The sequence below is a fragment of the Adiantum capillus-veneris genome, chromosome 19 (assembly GCF_014529385.1).
Source record: "Adiantum capillus-veneris isolate H3 chromosome 19, ASM1452938v2, whole genome shotgun sequence".
Classification (NCBI taxonomy): domain Eukaryota; kingdom Viridiplantae; phylum Streptophyta; class Polypodiopsida; order Polypodiales; family Pteridaceae; genus Adiantum; species Adiantum capillus-veneris.
Window position 1 is genome coordinate 14,115,901 of NC_140949.1, and position 17,585 is coordinate 14,133,485.

The window sequence follows — 17,585 nt, forward strand, 5'->3', positions numbered from 1 at the left end:
CTGCGCTATCGTCTTAAGCTTCAGCTGTGCCATTCTGTGCCTCCTCCACTGCCTGCAGCAAGATGCCCATTGGGAGTGAAGCAGCTTGCGCAGGAATATGCCATGACAACAGCCGGCCCTAGCTGCTAGTTAAGGTTGTCGAAGGTGCGAAGCGGCCAACTGCAGTGCGGTGTTGCTTGAATTTTCTCAGAGGGTGCAGCTCAGCCGGCTGCATAAAGCAGTACACAGCGCACCGCATGAGCTTGATCTGGTCTGCAATCAGAAGCGCAGTTTCACACATTGAGCGACCGTATATTTTAGGTGCTCCGACCAGCAGGGCAGTACACTGTGTGCAAAATTAGCTGCTTTGACCTGCTCATTCTCACTACCAATTAGCTAATTGTCAAGCGCTCATGAACTGCTGGTCATACTGGTTCGATCGAGCTGCGCAGTTACAATGCAACAGCGATTAAATTTCTCCTCACCGCATTTAAAGTACAGCACCGAGTACCCCCTTCTTGGCAAGGTTGAATACAAACTGTATGTGTGCAACTCCAGAAAGCTCCAGCACATAAGAACCTACTCAGCGAGCTTAGTAAGTATATATTCCACTCTTTGGTAATTTGCCCAAATAACATTTCTTTTATATCTTTAGTTACACCTTTCATTTTGTTTTATGACAATGTGTGAATTTTTATGCTACTATGTGAAGGATGACATCCAATATTTTCTCATTGCAGTTCAATTTTTTGCACGCACAGAATCGACCTACTGCAGTGTATACGTATGCGTTTTTCAAATTGAGAGAAACGACGACGATTCTAGTGGTTCAACCGTGATCAGCGGGTTGTTTCATCGGCCAAGACAAGCTTCTCTACGCCGTTTTTTTTTGCGGTTAGCTACATTTTAACTATCTACTTTGATCCATGGCTCTCTCCTTTGCACGCACGCACATAGTTTGCACATCGATCTCACGTAGTTTGCACAACGATTTCACTTTAGCAAAAAATATATGAACAAATACGTGTTATAAAAAATAATGTCTTAGTTAAAAATCATATCAATGTGCAAAATCATTTTAATTTATCATATCATGCTCTCTTATATATACAGTAAAACAACTCTACTTTTGTATTGTAAGCATCTTTGGTGCTAGGTTGTTGTGAATCATGAAGTATGTGTACGCATGTATAAAACTCAAAACGCAAAACAAATATGATCAATCATTTTTTTCAAAATTTAAATGATTCTTTCTTTCTTTTAGAGCGACGTCTAGCTTGGCATAGACATCACGCATATTGACACACATTTTATTAATAAAATAGTTTTGAATGCCGGGGCTCATTCTTGCAGACATGCATATGTAGGTTATGGCTCGACAGGAAGTAGTAGAAGAACTAGTTGCTGAGTTAGCCTGCCATCTTTATTAATAAAATAGTTTTGAATGCACGGGCTCATTCTTGCAGACATGCATATGTAGGTTATGGGTCGACAGGAAGTAGTAGAAGAACTAGTTGTTGAGTTAGCCTGCCATCTTGAAGGAATGATCGTTTGGCCAGAGAAACACTTTTATGTCTTTGGGAGAGAAAGGCCACCGATACGCATTTCGAGAATAGTTATAGATGACACTAGGTGGTGGCCCGAGAATATGGCTTTAGTGATTTTGAAAGAAACCTTAAATCCACTTGATTATTACAAAGTAGTTTTCCATGATGAAAATTGTATATCTCCAAGGATTTTAAGCGATAGGCTTGCTGTGATTAAAAGCCTTATTCCGAGCAAGAAATTGTGTCTTGCGTGAATGTATCCATCATCTATGTTAAAAGATCCAACAAGCGTGCTCACATCAGTCTTTTATTGTATGTGACTCTCCAATTAATGAAGTTGCACAATGCTGCAAAGTATTACTATGGCAGACATACAGTCCTTTTGTCACCTTTGAGTGGGTCATTCGCATATTGACACACGCGTGTTATTAATAAAATAGTTTTTGAATGCACGGTGCTCATTCTCATAAATATCTAATTTGTACTATGACTTAGAGTATGTGGTACTACAACCTTTGCCACTAGCATCATGTGCAAAAGTGTTTTTTTGGGTCACTATAGTCCGTGTAACCATGGATCATGACATTTAGGTGATACATGCATACATGGCTTCCACCTCAAAGACTTTCAAGTGTGCATGCACGTATAAATGTACATGGCTTCCACCTCAAAGACTTTCAAGTGTGCATGCACGTATAAATGTGCATTTACATTGGAAGGATATCAAATGCTGAGCAGAAGCACCTTTTTCAACATAGAAAATAGGAGGCACTCCATAAAGTTCACCCAGATGTACATTACAACAGAAATTTAGAAGCCCTTCAAGGTCAATCACCTAATGTGAATGAGCTTGATAGTACACTGCCTCTCCAGAGTGCATCCGACAATGACACCACACGAAGAATGTGGTGTACATGTTCTGCATTTTTCCAGGGTGGAAAATATGTTGGGAAAACGACATTTTTCAGGCATGCACAACTAAGGAGTGTTGCAGGCAATCTAGTAACTGAGCTTGGGTTTGTAAATCGAGATGGTGTGGAGGTACGACACTTTGATGACAATATACTAGACATGGAACCATCAGATGCTTCTTTGAATGTGGAAGAGGGCTTTGAAGAGGGCATAGAGGTGAGATCGGCAAGTACAACTGGAGCAGATGAAGACTACCAACAACCTTCTTGTCCAGATCATGCACCGCTTGGAATTGCAATTTTATCAAAGATCATTCAATTCCAGACATTGTCGGATGAATATCAGGTTCCCATTAGCGGTCAAGATGAAATGCTTCGTCTACTATTCGGTGACATGGGTGGGGCAAAAATAGGCAAGGATGACTCCAATAGAGAGGATCCAAGCCTAAGCAAAATCTTGGTTCGATTTGAACATGATTGGGATGGTTTTTTGTTTGATAACTATAGGGTGCCTGCTTGCTGGGACCAATTGCAATCACTATTTCAAGGGCTTGGTATGGTACAACCTCTTCGATATAGGGTCTGCATGGGTGAAGAAGGGAATCGCCATGAGCCAGAGCTCCTACGCCCAAGCAAGGAGGACAACTATGAAGGATGTAGTGTGGAAATTTGTGCATGCATCACTAATAGTAGAAAAAGGAAAGCGAAGCGTGATTGCTTGGCATGTTGTGAAAGGTGCCCAAGTTGTCAAAAGCCTCGCAAGGAGACACTAGCCTTTGATTATCTCTCAATTGGAAGACAGATTGAGCTTATGTTGAAGAGCAAGTCTTTGTGTCATGGCATGCTCTCCATGTGGAGAAACCAAGACAAGTGGTTGGGAAAGCCACCTGAACTACAACCGGAGTTTATCCATGATTTTTGGGATGGTGCAAAATGTCGTATAGTCCAGCACTTTTGGGACCCACATGCCACATTTGAGCTTCCAGTTATATGTACAACCCCAGGGTGTAAAAAGGTGTACACAACATTTCCTCCTTCATCCCGTCCGCCGCAGGAGATTTAACAAGGGTGGAATGAGCAGACTCAAGAATATATTTTCCTATGTAGAGATTGTCGCAGACGTGGAGTCTCTAATAAGCGATTGATTGAGGTATGGTTTTAGAAATATTGGCATGCTATTTTTATTTACTTTTTTTATTTTTTGAGTATTTTCATATGGCATAATAATTTTCTAGGGAGATCCCCGTAACCTGGCACTTCTATTGCATTACGATGGGTTCCAATCCTCTCGCACCACACAGAAAGACAGTGGGGTTGTAGAGATAAAAATTTTGAACATGGGCAAGTCTTCCAATGTTAGTGTACTCCCAGTACTATTCCTCCCATTTAGCTCCAAGAAATTAGCCCGAAACAATAGTGGTCCATTTGGTGCTTTTCTACGTCCTCTTATGGAGGAATTGCAAGACTTGTTCATGTCAAGAATAAAAGTACACTAAAACTATGATGTCAACAAAATATTTGGCATGGGAACTGAACGGCAACAGACATGCATATTATGCGGGATGCTTATGATGGTCAGTGGAGATCATCCTGCCCAGTGCAAAATAGGACTCTTCAAGGACGGTGGCAAGGAGGGTTGTCGAAGAGACAAGCCCAAAGCAACTCTTGATGCTAGTAATCCAATGTATAGAGGGCGATATGTTTATGATGACAATAGATGACAATCAAGATATCCACCAACAAAACGCCGCATTTTGGAAATGTCCAATGCAGTAACTCAGGCTAGCAGAGCAACCTCTCAAACTCAAAGAGAGACTAATCTTTCACATGCAGGACTATCTGGAGATTCAGTGTTATGGAAGTTCTTTGACTTATATGGCTTTGACTTGTCACGTGACTTGGTGTATGATACAATGCATGTTCTTCCATTGAATTTGTTCTGTAAGTATACATCAAATGTCATGCGAGGATTGCAAAATGAATCGAAAAAGAAGGTGGATGAATGTTGCAAGCTTGTATACAAGCTTGCACCACCATCAATTCGCAATGGCAGGTGGCCACACACTCTTAGAAAGTACTTTGAAGGTTTTAAGGCAGAGGAAAATCAAAAATTTGTTCAGTGGTGTCTGCCATATGTATTGAGTGTCATCAACGAGGTATCAAGACCCATGTATGAGCTTGGTCTTCTCCTAATAGAAATTGCCCACACATTTTACAATTTTAGTCGTGAGAAGGGTTGGACAAAGGAGAGTATCAAGATAATGCAATCATTGTTCTCATCTTGGCGAGTAAGGAGCGAGGAATTCTTTGGTCCAAAATCTTCACCATTGGAGCATATTGCTGGGAATGGGGAATTGCTTGATGACATTATCAGGCATGGATCTCATGATGTATATTGGTGTTACATTTTTGAAAGGATGGTCTCCATATACATGGGAGTAAAGACAAATAAAAAAAATAATGAGATAACTTATGTCCACTTTTACAAGCGCGTTTTGTTTACATTGGATACTCGCGTGCTTCAAGAGGAGAAGGATGGATTCCTGCCGCACGAGAGGAATTTGTCATTCTTACACCAAAGGTTGATACTCCTAGATGATTTCACTCTACTACATCCTAAGAGTCCACAATGCTCTATCTTCCATGAAAAAGGGCTCTTGGAACTCTCATCTCTAACAAGAGCCAGGGAGCTATGCCATAAGATTTTGGTAGATTATGAACTGGCTTACTGCCACAACATGATTAGAGCAAAAGGGATCGGTATAACCAAGAAGAAACGCACAAAGAGATACCTTTCAGATGAGGATAAAAGGTACTTTCAGCAACTGTGGGCGATGACAGTTAGTGAAGGTGAAAATACTCTTGTCACAACCTACCAAAAGATACTTTACCAGGGTGAGGCTTTTAAAGTTGGTGATCGTGTGACTGTAAAGCAGGACAATGGTGATATTGATGCTCTTCCTGTAGGGCATTGGAAGGCCAAAATAAAAACATTGTTCTCTATTGAGCACAATGGTCAATATTATTTGTATTTTGGGACAGAGTATTATAGACAATGCATATCCTCACACAATGGGGTTGACGAACTAATAGTTCATCATGCAACTAGAATGAGCATTGCACAACAACAAACTATGCCGTACACTTGGGATTGTGTAAGACCAATCTCATCTTTGATGCATAAGTTCATACCTCTTCCATTGACAGGTAACAGGCTAGTAGCATATGAGGTGAAGGATTTGATTCAAAGAAAGCGGCTACAACTCTCGGAGATGTCGGACATGCACCCCCTTGGTTAGAGGTTGGTGATATCGTTCTAGCAACCAAAAGTGATGGTGAAGATGATCTTGTACACGCAGTTGTTAGAGAGATTGACCACCAGGGCAAAAAATGCAAATTAGCTTGGCTAGTACATGATAGTTTTGATCATTGCACATGGAGGATACAAAGCCAATAGTATGAAGAGAGAGATTGGAACTCATGCAAAGTGGTGATACATGATTTTATTGTAGTTAGTAGGAGGTGCATGTCTTCAAGAAGTGGTGCACAATTAAATTTGCCAGTAGTTTGGAGATGCAAAAGTGCTTAGCCTTTGATGTATCAAACATTAAAATACTTTAATTGATCGGAAAAAAAAATTTGTTGTGGTTTTTAAGTTTTATACACTTTATATGATTTAAGGTATAACTTGTGACATTGTAGCTATTACATGGCTTCTCCATCTGAAACAATGTCTCTCAAAGAGACAATAGCAATGCTAGAGAAAAGGGTAAAAGAGCTAGAATCAAGTGGTGGAGAGTCCTCTAAGGCTGATCATAAGAATAGTAAGGCAGCTGGAAGATTGTCTCAACGGCATAGCAAGGCTATACAAGTTGCAAAGGAAGACACAGTTGAAAAACCAGTTCCGACATATGAGCAACTCTTTGGCTTCCCACTCAAGAAAAGTGATAGAGATCCAACACTCTTGTATGGAAAAGAGTTGCTTGCAAAGTATTATGCTGACAGTGTACATGCAGTCCATCGCTCCAATCTGAGAACTGTTAGAGGTTGGATGAAAGCATTTGATTCCAAGCTTTGTGACCTACGGCACAATCTAGAGGGGAAGGATGAACTTGTGAGCTTCATTCAAGAGCACCATGATGAAATTGAGGAGGTGATGTTCCGTGGTGCAGAGTACCATTGGAAAGTGGAGGACATCTACACATTCTGCTTGCGTCACAGGCAAGCAGAGCGAAAGAATGAAAAGAAAAAATCAACACTGGTCAATACCACAAATTTAATATCTGTAAGCCACATTATCATTATTTTTTCATTGTTTTTAGCTATCATATAAGATTGATTATGTGAAGTTGTGCACTGTAGGGAACCGACTTAGTGAATGCAAAGGCGGAAGACAAAGAAAAACAGCTTGTGGAAGTTTCTACATTCTTTGTTTTTTTTGTTTAGTTTTAATAAAAGTTATTTAGAAATGTTATACATGAATTGTAGATTGAGGAAAATCATTTACAACCTATCAATGAGGAAGTGTATCATCCTCAGATTGACTTTGAGAAAGACGAGAATTATTCAGAGGCAATTTTCACTAGTGTGCAAGTTGAAGCCCTTCTAGATGTATGTTTTCTCAACTTATACTATGTCGAATTATTTTGTACACTTTCTTTAATCTAGTTATTTACTATTAGGATGTAGAAGAAGAGGATGAGGCTTTAGCTTCAAATGGTTCTTTCTTGGCTCTTATTGAAGATGTCACAAAGGTATGTCTATGTTATTGTCCTTTACAATAATTAAACTAGCTATGTATTTAATGTGTTTTATTTTGAGAACATGCAAAGGTTGATCTCATTAAAGAACAAATGGATTTTGAGAGCTCTCACGAGGAAGATCAAGTGGATGTGAGCTCTAGAAAGAGCAAGCGTGCACCTAAGGTTTACTCACATCTTTTAACTTTTATATGCTTCATATCCTTGTATGCTTTGAGTTTTAACTTAACTTTTTTGATGTAGTGGAATCAAAAGATGATGGATATGATGCAGACTAAAAAGGCAAAAAAAGATTGCACCAAGAAAAAGGTAGTTGTTATCTATTGCTCAAAATTTCATAGTCTAGAGCTCTAACTAAACTTTTATGCTTTTAATTTTCTATGCATACAGAGTGTACTGAAGAATGTTCTTAATGAGAGTGTTACTCTTCAAATACAAAGGCCTTCAATGAACTCTCAAATGGGTTTCATGAATATGTAAGGAGATTGACTCTAGTTGTACTCATCTTTTGGCATGGATTAAGCTTTTTCAATTAAGTAGTGACTTTTTACAATTGAACTTTTATTTAGGAAATGAACTTTGATAAAGACGACCAAGAGACGATTTTAATCAAGTTTTTAGAGGTTCCAACAGTTGATGCATTGTATATTACGCTGAAGGCTAGTTTCAATCTAGCAAAGCGTAGTACGGATTTCACAGGAGATGGTCAAGAGCAAAGTGTGGATAGAATGCGCTCATCATTTGTAGTGTACCTTTTGGCCACAAACAAAGTTAGAATTTCCAAATGTGACTCTTCTCCACTAAGTGTGGATTATGTAATTGTGGTTGAGTGATCTTATGCTAATTTGATTAGTTTAATGTAACCTTGAGACCCAAAGAAAGGGTGAACATTCTTGCATCAACTATTTTCAATTGTTAAATTTATGACCTAGATTGAATTCTTCAAAAGCCTACTGTGAGTTACTCTTATATGTTGTTCTTTTCTTATGAGGTAGTCTCTGCTCCAAATACCCACGCATAATGAGTTCGATGCAAAGATTTAGTTTCTTTGATGCAAGATCTACGACATATTTGTGAGAGTTGTTATTATAATATTATTATTTTAATTATAGAGTCAATAAATTTATATATAAGAAAAAACTTAGATTTAGGTTAGTCACTTATGTGACTCTTTTTGTCTAGCTATTGTATATAAAACTAACGTGAATATTACTATATAGATTTTCTTCCGTTCCAATTACTTTGTAGTTTTTTCTTGTGCATATGTTGGTCAAAAATCTATATAGTTTTCTTTTCGTGCATGTTGGTCAAAAAGCTACATAGTTTTATTATGTGGGTCATTTTTACTGCATATATATACAATAAAAGGTTCCGTTTTTACTAGTATGGACTTTTCCTACATATGTTCAAGTTTTATCTAGAAAAGTCTTTTTTTTTGCTATGTAGGAATTGAATTAAAGTTACTTGTGCCAGTTGCTTCGTTACGATAATCCATAGACGACAGTTGAAGAAGCTTTTGTGTTTGTTGCTTATCATACAGTGGAAATGTTTATGCACCGCACTTACTGTGTATCAACTTGAGTCAGCAGGTCTACATAACCCCCTTGGAGGTCGCCTCTCTTTGCGCCTACTAAGGGGGCTGAAAAGGGCGCGTATAAAGTGAGAATGCTAGGTCGCCGGTAGGATAGCCGTCGTTCGTCTCTCTCTCTCTCTCTCTCTCTCTCTCTCTCTCTCTCTCTCTCTCTCTCTTTGCGTCGCTGTGTGGCCAGAAGGCTACAGGGAACACTGGTCGCTTGAAGGAGCTTGCGCCATGTGGCAAGGGGGGGGGCCGGAATCCCCACCCCTTTTATTATAGTACTAGTTCAAGCGGTGGGCTTCGCCCGCCTCTCTCTCTCTCTCTCTCTCTCTCTCTCTCTCTCTCTCTGTGCGTCACTGTGCTCTCGGAGCTGCAGGCCACACCCGCCGCTTGAAAGACGTTCTGACGCGTGGTAGGGAGGGGGAACCGGAATTCCCTCCCGCTTTATCCTTAGTATAGATAGATACACATGCATGGACATGCCAATGAGACCCTTTCACAGAAGCACACATCACTTTAGTACTTTGTCTCAATTCTAATTCCTAATTCCTGCGTTTTTAAACAAAAAATATGTTTCTAAGAAACGCACCCAAAAGCCTTTAGTGCCCAAGTGTCCAAACCCAATAGCCGAGACGAGTATGTGCCAAGGAGAAAAGTATTTTTATAATGGATCCAAGTTAGAGAGCCTTTTTCAAACAATATCAAACAATTGTGCAAGGGGTGCAGTGATGCTCTCTCTCTGTCTCTCTCTCTCTCTCTCTCTCTCTCACACACACACACACACACACACACACACGCGCACACACACAATTGTGCAAGGGGTGTAGTGATGCTCTCTCTCTCTCTCTCTCTCTCTCTCACACACACACACACACACACACACACACACACACACACACACACACACACACACACAAACATCTGTCTTTTGGCTTTACTTGTATGAACACTAAATACACATATTCATGGATGTGTAACAATCATAAAAACAACTTGATAACCATTTGATAATGTTAAAATGAAATGGAAGAAAAATTATTAAATTATAAAAACTCTGGCAATACCTAATCTATACGCTATGGAAGGCTAAAATTTAAGATTCATGGGTTGAACCAAACGGAAGAGAAAGTTTTTGGAGTCTTTGAAGTTCAAATAATGCTTTTGTGTAACATGGGTATTGATGTGACAAGTTTCTGCACATGGTGGCATCCCCTTGAGGCTTCTACGAGGGGCTTGGTGGGATGTGGGTGCTTGGCTCACCCGTAACAGCCCGATCTTCTGGTTCAGGTGGTTTATGATTTCTGGCATTGACAAAACTGGCAAAGTACTTTTGGTATTGAAAGAAAGGCTATGGGGATTAAGACTCTTGGTTCAGAAGAGATCGTGGCATTTGTTGTTCAAAATGATATATATGCTATTGAAAGTTTGGGGATTTACAAATACCATACTTATAAGTACTTCTTTAAAATCTTTGGAGTAACTAAACAAAAAAAAACTAAGAAACATGAACACTTTGGACAATGGTTTTAAGTTTTAAAAGTTGTAAGATAGACATGGATAACAACGATACAGTCCACTGACACCTATAAAACACATCCAAGACTAGCGTATCTGTTGTCTTGTTTGGATGGATACAGGTGAGGACGCTATCCTTTCTTGGAACTTTTTTGGCTTAAAGCTATTGTCTGTCAGATAGTACATTTGCTCCTACCTCTTGGGAAGTAATTCTTTATTGGATCACTACTAGAATGAGGCTTTATTCTCATATGCCATGTACAAAAATAATTCCAAGACTGAGTTGTTTTTTAACTAATTTTTGGCTTTTCTCTAAAGCTAGTTTGTCTTTTGAATGTAAAAGTTCATTTATGTCTTATAAGATAAGTTAAAACAGCTACACACACATGCATGTGTGTGTGCATGGTAAATGCTTAAGTAAGGGTCTATGTACGTCTTTGGGGAGGTTTCTCTTCAAATTGCAGTGATTTTCGCAAGACCACAATCCTCTAGCGCAATGGGTTGAAGAGGAATCCATTATCTGCATGTACATAATGGGTGAGTGTAGCAGCATGGCCTCTCCACTTTACTTTATCTCTTCATGCTCGGCATAACTTCACTATCAATATTGAATGGATTTCTATAGTCTGTTAGAGAGAGAGAGAGAGAGAGAGAGAGAGAGAGAGAGAGAGAGAGAGAGAGAGAGAGAGAGAGAGAGAGGTTTTGATGGTGTGCAGCCCTGATGTCTATATTGATGGTGCTCTAGGCCAAAATTTGGCAGCAGCAAAGTAATGTTGTTGTTGCAAGGTGTCCATGAGGCATAACTAGAAGTCCCTTGATGACAGGATAGGAGATTGGATAGCTAAGAGATGAAGAGTGGACCAACATAAGGGATCGGCCATCCAGACCTTGGGCACCATTAGTGAGGTGCGCATGAGGTGCATGCCTCATCTCAGTACCATTTTAGTTCATTGGATCTCTGCTTACTGCCAAAACTTCTCATAATATGGATTGTGGTTCAGGCACTCCAACGTCTTCTGTAAAATCTATTCCAACGAGTGATCCAACTTCTCATAACACTATTCATGGTTATGCAACAAGTAGTCCTCTTGCAAGTAGTGGGCCACCAAAAACTCTATCATTGGGTCTATGTTTGTGTACTTTGATGAGAAGGATATTCATACAATGATACTCTTTTGCTCTGTCGTAGGCAACCACGCCGTTGGAGATAGAGGGAGTCTCACTCGTAGACATTAGAACCATCACTTTTGACATCTAAAGGGATTCCCTCTTTTGACATTGGGAAAGAGTTGGTGTAAAAGAAGACTGATGTTCCAAACCAGCATACTGGACGGTTTGGATTATTCTGCCTTTTTTGTTTTTTTTTGGGGAGAGAGAGAGAGAGAGAGAGAGAGAGAGAGAGAGAGAGAGAGAGAGAGACTACAAACAAGCTCTACCATTTCAATGACCGGGTATACAGAATCCAATTGTTAGGCATAAAAAATAATTGATCTAATCAAATCAATGAGAGGCTTGAAATCCATATATATTTCTTGTTAGGTAAAAGAAATAATTGATCTAATCAAAACGATGAGAATCCCAACACTCGCACTATTGAAAATTTGAAGGAACAACCTTTAAGCAAAACAATGAGAATCCCAACACTCGCACTTTGTCTCAATTCTAATTCCTAATTCTTACGTTTTTAAACAAAAAATATGTTTCTAAGAAACGCACCCCAAAGCCTTGAGTGCCCAAGTGTCCAAACCCCATAGCCTAGACGAGTATGTGCCAAGGAGAAAAGGATTTTTATAATGGATCCATGTTAGAGAGCCTTTTTCAAACAATATCAAACAATTGTGCAAGGGGTGCAGTGATGCTCTCTCTCTCTCTCTCTCTCTCTCTCTCTCTCTCTCTCTCACACACACACACACACACACACACACACACACACACATGTCTTTTGGCTTTTTTGTATGAACACTAAATACACATATTGATGGATGTGTAACAATCATAAAAACAACTTGATAACCATTTGATAATGTTAAAATGAAATGGGAGAAAAATTATTAAATTCTAAAAACTCTGGCAATACCTAATCTATATGCTATGGAAGGCTAGTATTTAAGATTCATGGGTTGAACCAAACGTAAGAGAAAGTTTTTACTTCGTTAGCGAAGTGGCAATTTTTCGCTCCTTAGCCCCTCAACAACCCACGTGGCTGCACCTCATCTCACTGTAAAGCTCTAAAAAAACACCGTCGACGCGCTGTAAAGCTCTAAAAAAAACAGCCGACGCACTACACCGCCGACGCACTGTAAAGCTCTAAAAAAAACAGCGGCTTTTGCAGTCGTTCTCTCTCTCTCTCTCTCTCTCTTGTGCGTTGACAAAAAATCCATCTCTCTACGACGTTAAAATACTCTCCTTCTTCTTCTTCTTCTTCTCTCTCCCTCTCCCTCTCTCCGTTGGTGACAGAGCTGTGGCGACTATTTCTTCCGGTAATGATGTTGCCATAGGTACCATGATTACTGATGCCATCGACAACGTTGGTCCAGATGGTGTGTTGTGAATTGAATCATCATCGTCCTTTGAGACGACAATCACAGTCAAATAAGGAATGGAGATCAACAGGGGGTATATCTCCCCTCAATTCGTGACTAACCAGGAAATGCTCGGAATGGAGATCGACAGGGGGTATATCTCCCCTCAATTCATGACTAACCAGGAAAAGCTCATTGTGGAATTTGATAATGCAAGAATCCTTGTCACTGATCAGAAATTAGCCACCATCAAAGACATTCTATCAGTTCTAGAGAAAGTTTCATAGCTGAATGCTCCTTTGGTGATTGTTGCTAAGGATGTATCAGGAGAAGCTTTAGGAACTCTGGTGGTGAATAAGATGAGAGGAATCGTGAAAGTGGATGCTCTCAAAACACCAGGATTTGGTGAGAGACGGAAAGCCTTACTGTAGGACATTGCCATCGTCACTGCTGCTCTCAAAGCACCAGGATTTGGTGAGAGACGGAAAGCCTTACTGTAGGACATTGCCATCGTCACTGGTGCTGAGTTCATAGCAAGTGATCTTGGCTTGAAGCCTGAAAGTGTTACTGTTGAGCAGCTGGGGATTGCCCCGAAGGTGACAATGACCAACAACTCAACGACCATTATCGCCGATGCAGCCACCAAGGATGAAATCCAAGCTCGCACTACTCAAATCAAGAAAGAACTTGCAGAAACCGACTCTGTATATGACCAAGAAAAGTTGTCGGAGAGAGTAGCAAAGCTCTCTGGTGGGGTTGTTGTCATTAAGGTGGGAGCAGCCCACAGAGGCTGAGCTGGAAGATAAGAAACTCAGAAATGAAGATGCAAAGAATGCTACTTTTGCTGCAATTGAAGAGGGCATATATTGTTTCGGGTGGAGGGGCAGCCTTTGTTCACCTTTCTGCCTTGGTCCCTGGTATCAAGGACACAATTGTAGATCCTGAAGAGAAGCTCGGTGCTGATATTGTACAAAAGGCTCTACCAAATCCCGCTGCTTTGATTGCAGATAACGCAGGGACTGAAGGTGCTATTTTTATTGAGAAGCTTCTTTACAATGCTATGATTGACAAGTATGAGAACTTATTGGAGGCTGGTGTCATTGATCCTGCAAAGGTGACCAGATGTGCATTGCAAAAATCTGGCTTCTCATCCTCCCACGTGGCACATGACCGTTCCTTTGCTCATCTTTTTTATCGACGTCTTGCTTTCACACAGTAATTTTAGAGCAGCGGCACATAGCATAGCGAAGCGCTCTCTCCATATGCAATCACCTACGCATGCATCTTTTTTTATCGCAGAAAACTCTACTCCAACTGCAATCACCTGTGCAGCATAGTGAAGGCATGTGGCTCTACACATGCATCTTGAAGGCATGTGGTTCTACGCAAGGTGCTGATATGGGCACGGAAATTCACAATTATATTGTTATTCAGAGGCTGTTGAAAAAAGAAGCCGTGCTTGGCTTTGTCTTCGTCGATATGTGTGCCACTCAGTAGCTGCAAAGTGAGGGTCTCTCTCCATATGCAATCACTTATGCAGGTTGCGGAAGGCATGTTGCTCTACGCATGCATCTTGAAGGCGTTGGGACAGGGCACAGAAATTCACAATTATATTGCTAATCAAAGACTGTTGAAAATAGAAGTCATGCTTGGCACTGTCTTGGTCGATATGTATGTCAAATGTGGTGCACTTGAGAAGCTTCCTATCCAGAACGTCGCCTCTTGGACTGCATTGTTTGCAGGATGTACTCAACGAGAGAAAGCTCTGGGCTATTTTCAGCAGATGCGAAGCGAGGGCCTCTCTCCGGGTGCAATCACCTACACATGCCTCTTGAAGGCATGTGCCTCTACTCAAGATGCTGATGTTGGCAGAAAACTTCACAATCAGTCGAAGACTCTTGAAAAAAGATGTTGTGCTTATTACTGTCTTGGTCAATATGTATGTCAAATGTGATGCGCTTGAGAAAACACTAAGTGCTTGAGGAGCTCCCTGTCCGAAATGCCACCACTTCCAATAAACGCAATGATTCCATAATGTGCACAACGAGAGCATGGTGAGCGTCCATGTGACTGTCCTCTTTTTTAACATTTATTAGCTATGTGGGAAATCTCTTTGTCGGTATGTATGCCAAATGTGGTGCACTTGAGAGAGCACAAAAATTGCTTCAGGAGCTTCCTATCTGGAATGTCAGTATTGATTGCGGGATGTCGCTATAAGAGCAGGGCCAGAAAGCTCTTGGTTGTCTTCATTGGATGCAAAGCGAGGGCCTCTCTCAAGATGCAATCACATAAGCGTGCATCTTTACTGCATGTGGTTATACGCAAGATGATGATATGGGCTTAAAAATGAACTCTGAAATTGTTAGTCAGGGGCTGTTGAAAAAGATTTCCGTGCTTGGCAATGCCTTGGTCGATATGTATGCCAAATGTGCTACGGGAAAGCTGTAGGTTGTTTTCAGCGGGACGCAAAGAAAGTATATCTCTCAAAATTCATTCAAGGCATGTGGCTTTGCGCAAGTGCTCGAGGAGCTTTGTGTCATGAGTGTCGACTCTTAGAATGTGTTGATTGCATGATTTGCTCCACAAGGGCAGAGCCATCAAGCTCTATTTTGTTTTCAACAGATGCGAAGCGAGGGCCTCTCTCCAGATGCAATCCTGTACACATGCATGAAGGCATGTAGCTCCACGCAAGAGGCTGATATGGGCAGAAAAAGTGCTTGAGGAGTTTCGTTCCCGGAATGTCGCCTCTTGAAATGGATTGATTATAGGTTGTGCAAAACAGATCCCAAGAAGGGTCTCTATCCAGACGCAATCAACTACGCCTACATAGGAATCTAGAAAGCATGCGGGTCAGTAGATGCAATGACATACACAGCCATAGATATTAGAATTCACGATATGATCGCTAGTCAACGTTTGTTGGGAGTACGATTTCATGCTTCATGGTGGTTTGATCGATATGTATACAAAATGTGGTGTTCTCACAATAGCACAAAATCTTCTTGAAGGGTATTCTCCCAGGGATGTCGTCTCTTGCAGCGGGTTAAGTGCAGGAGATGCCCAACATCGTTGATACAAGCAAGTCCATTGGCGATAGACATTCAATCGCGCGGTGAGTAAACATTATTATTTTTTGATTTTTGACACTCAGAATGCAGTTAATGAACACACTGAAAATTGCACGCTGCCGTGGGAATGGCACGTTCCCTCGTATTATAAAAATTGGGGAGGACTCTGCAAACTCCCCCATGCAACGAGACTTGCATGTTTCCTTTTTTTAAAAACATAAAAATGGAACAACAAACAGTTAATAACATTGTATGATCATGAACATTGAGCTTGACAGAACTCTTAACACTCCTTGTGGTTTTTGGCTAGGTATCCCTCTGAAGCACTACGATCGGTAACCAATTTATGCAGAGCTACACGACTAAACCACGACGATCGGTATCCCAAACAATCTCAGGTAAAAAAACCTAACACTCTTTCATGAAATCTCTCTCTCTTCTCTCTCTCTCTCAGTTTCCAATATTTTATTCGATCTCGATTCGATGGAACATAGCTAACGAAGCAATGTAGTTGGAGTCTTTGAAGTTCAAATAATGCTTTTGCGTAACATCGGTATTGATGTGACAAGTTTCTATGCATGGTGGCATCCCCTTGAGGCTTCTACGAGGGGCTTGGTGGGATGTGGGTGCTTGGCTCACCCGTAACAACCCGATCTTCTGGTTCAGGTGGTTCATGATTTCCTGCTCTATCTCCATTTTGGTTCCTGGCCCTCATGAGGCACGGTGATACTGGTGGTAGCAATGATGCGATGGTGGCACCTTGAGAGGCGCTCCTGATGGGTGATGGGGACTCCCTTCTTCGTATGTTCGTTATGGTGTCTTGTCGAGGGTGGCTCCCTGTTCAGCCGTTGTATGTAATGGGTGCTGAGGGTTTAGTCGAGGGTGGCTCCGTGCTGGTGGTTGGACACTTTGCGGTGCCATGGCTCAATCCGTGCATGGCTTGGCTTTGTAAAGTTTTTTGATTTTGTTAATATACTACACTCAGTAGATTGTGAGTTCTGAAAAAAGAAAAAAAAAAGAGTTAGCAGCATACGCCATTCTTCATAAGTCTACTCAAAGCACATTTCGTGAAAACCAAGACACCCTTAGTTCATCAAATTCTATATTTTTTAACTTTTCCTATGTAACTGTGGCCATGCCCTATGCCCCAAACTATATTTTTTAACTTTTCCTACGTAACTGTGGCCATGCCCTATGCCCCAAACTATACCACTCTATTGCCAAGCATGATGTGCAACATTCTGTCATTAAAAATCTCATCACGAATCGGTCTACCCATATCTATTGTCTCACAATCACTTGAAGCATGTCAAAAGCTTGCTATGCTTTTCCACCAGTGTCAACCATAAGCACAACCCTTGACCTTGACCATGAATCTCATAACTAATAGTTGTCCCATGTAAAACTCTTGAATTATGTTACATACTTTCATCCTTCAAGCGTAGGTAATTCTATATGGAGAAAATCCTTGGCTTTTAGTTTACTAAATCTACCCAAAGCTTTTGGGCCTTATCCATATCGGACATGAACGCTCAATCCAAGAGAACCCCTTGGAGCACCTCAAAAGGACTTGTTGTGCTTTCATAAATAGACCACCCTCCCATGTTGTTGATGCTGCTAAAATTGCAGCACATAACCAAAAAGAGCAAGCAACCAAGGCTAAAATGTTGAGGAAATGGACAAATTTGGCAAGGCCATCAAGGCCAA

The 17,585-nt window shown here is 40.8% G+C and overlaps 3 protein-coding genes and 1 pseudogene across 3 annotated transcripts; all 4 read left to right on the plus strand.

The window, feature by feature from the left end:
- The first annotated feature begins 2,181 nt into the window (after positions 1–2,181).
- On the plus strand, positions 2,182–3,500 carry LOC147433600 (uncharacterized). The gene has a single exon (XM_086489753.1). It carries the CDS (start codon positions 2,430–2,432, stop codon positions 3,498–3,500), a length of 1,071 nt encoding a protein of 356 aa, XP_086345879.1. The 5' UTR covers positions 2,182–2,429.
- A 697-nt stretch (positions 3,501–4,197) lies between these two features.
- Positions 4,198–5,736, plus strand: LOC147433601 (uncharacterized). The gene has a single exon (XM_086489752.1). The coding sequence runs from the start codon at positions 4,198–4,200 to the stop codon at positions 5,734–5,736; it is 1,539 nt and encodes a 512-aa protein (XP_086345878.1).
- Positions 5,737–6,146: 410 nt separating this feature from the next.
- Positions 6,147–7,677, plus strand: LOC147433602 (uncharacterized). The gene is made up of 7 exons (XM_086489754.1): positions 6,147–6,698; positions 6,800–6,853; positions 6,926–7,048; positions 7,120–7,191; positions 7,270–7,362; positions 7,441–7,506; positions 7,588–7,677. The coding sequence occupies exons 1-7, from the start codon at positions 6,147–6,149 to the stop codon at positions 7,675–7,677; spliced, it is 1,050 nt and encodes a 349-aa protein (XP_086345880.1).
- A 92-nt stretch (positions 7,678–7,769) lies between these two features.
- LOC147433603 (ruBisCO large subunit-binding protein subunit alpha-like) lies at positions 7,770–14,029 on the plus strand (annotated as a pseudogene).
- The last annotated feature ends 3,556 nt before the right edge of the window (positions 14,030–17,585 follow it).

What these genes read in the sequence shown, in the direction of transcription:
- LOC147433600 (XM_086489753.1), top strand. Translation starts at nt 2,430, where the DNA reads ATGTGGTGTACATGTTCTGCATTTTTCCAGGGTGGAAAATATGTTGGG.
- LOC147433601 (XM_086489752.1), top strand. Translation starts at nt 4,198, where the DNA reads ATGTCCAATGCAGTAACTCAGGCTAGCAGAGCAACCTCTCAAACTCAA.
- LOC147433602 (XM_086489754.1), top strand. Translation starts at nt 6,147, where the DNA reads ATGGCTTCTCCATCTGAAACAATGTCTCTCAAAGAGACAATAGCAATG. An exon ending in AAGTTGAAGCCCTTCTAGAT is followed by an intron (nt 7,049 to 7,119) that starts GTATGTTTTCTC and finishes ATTTACTATTAG; the next exon opens with GATGTAGAAGAAGAGGATGA. An exon ending in AAGATTGCACCAAGAAAAAG is followed by an intron (nt 7,507 to 7,587) that starts GTAGTTGTTATC and finishes CTATGCATACAG; the next exon opens with AGTGTACTGAAGAATGTTCT.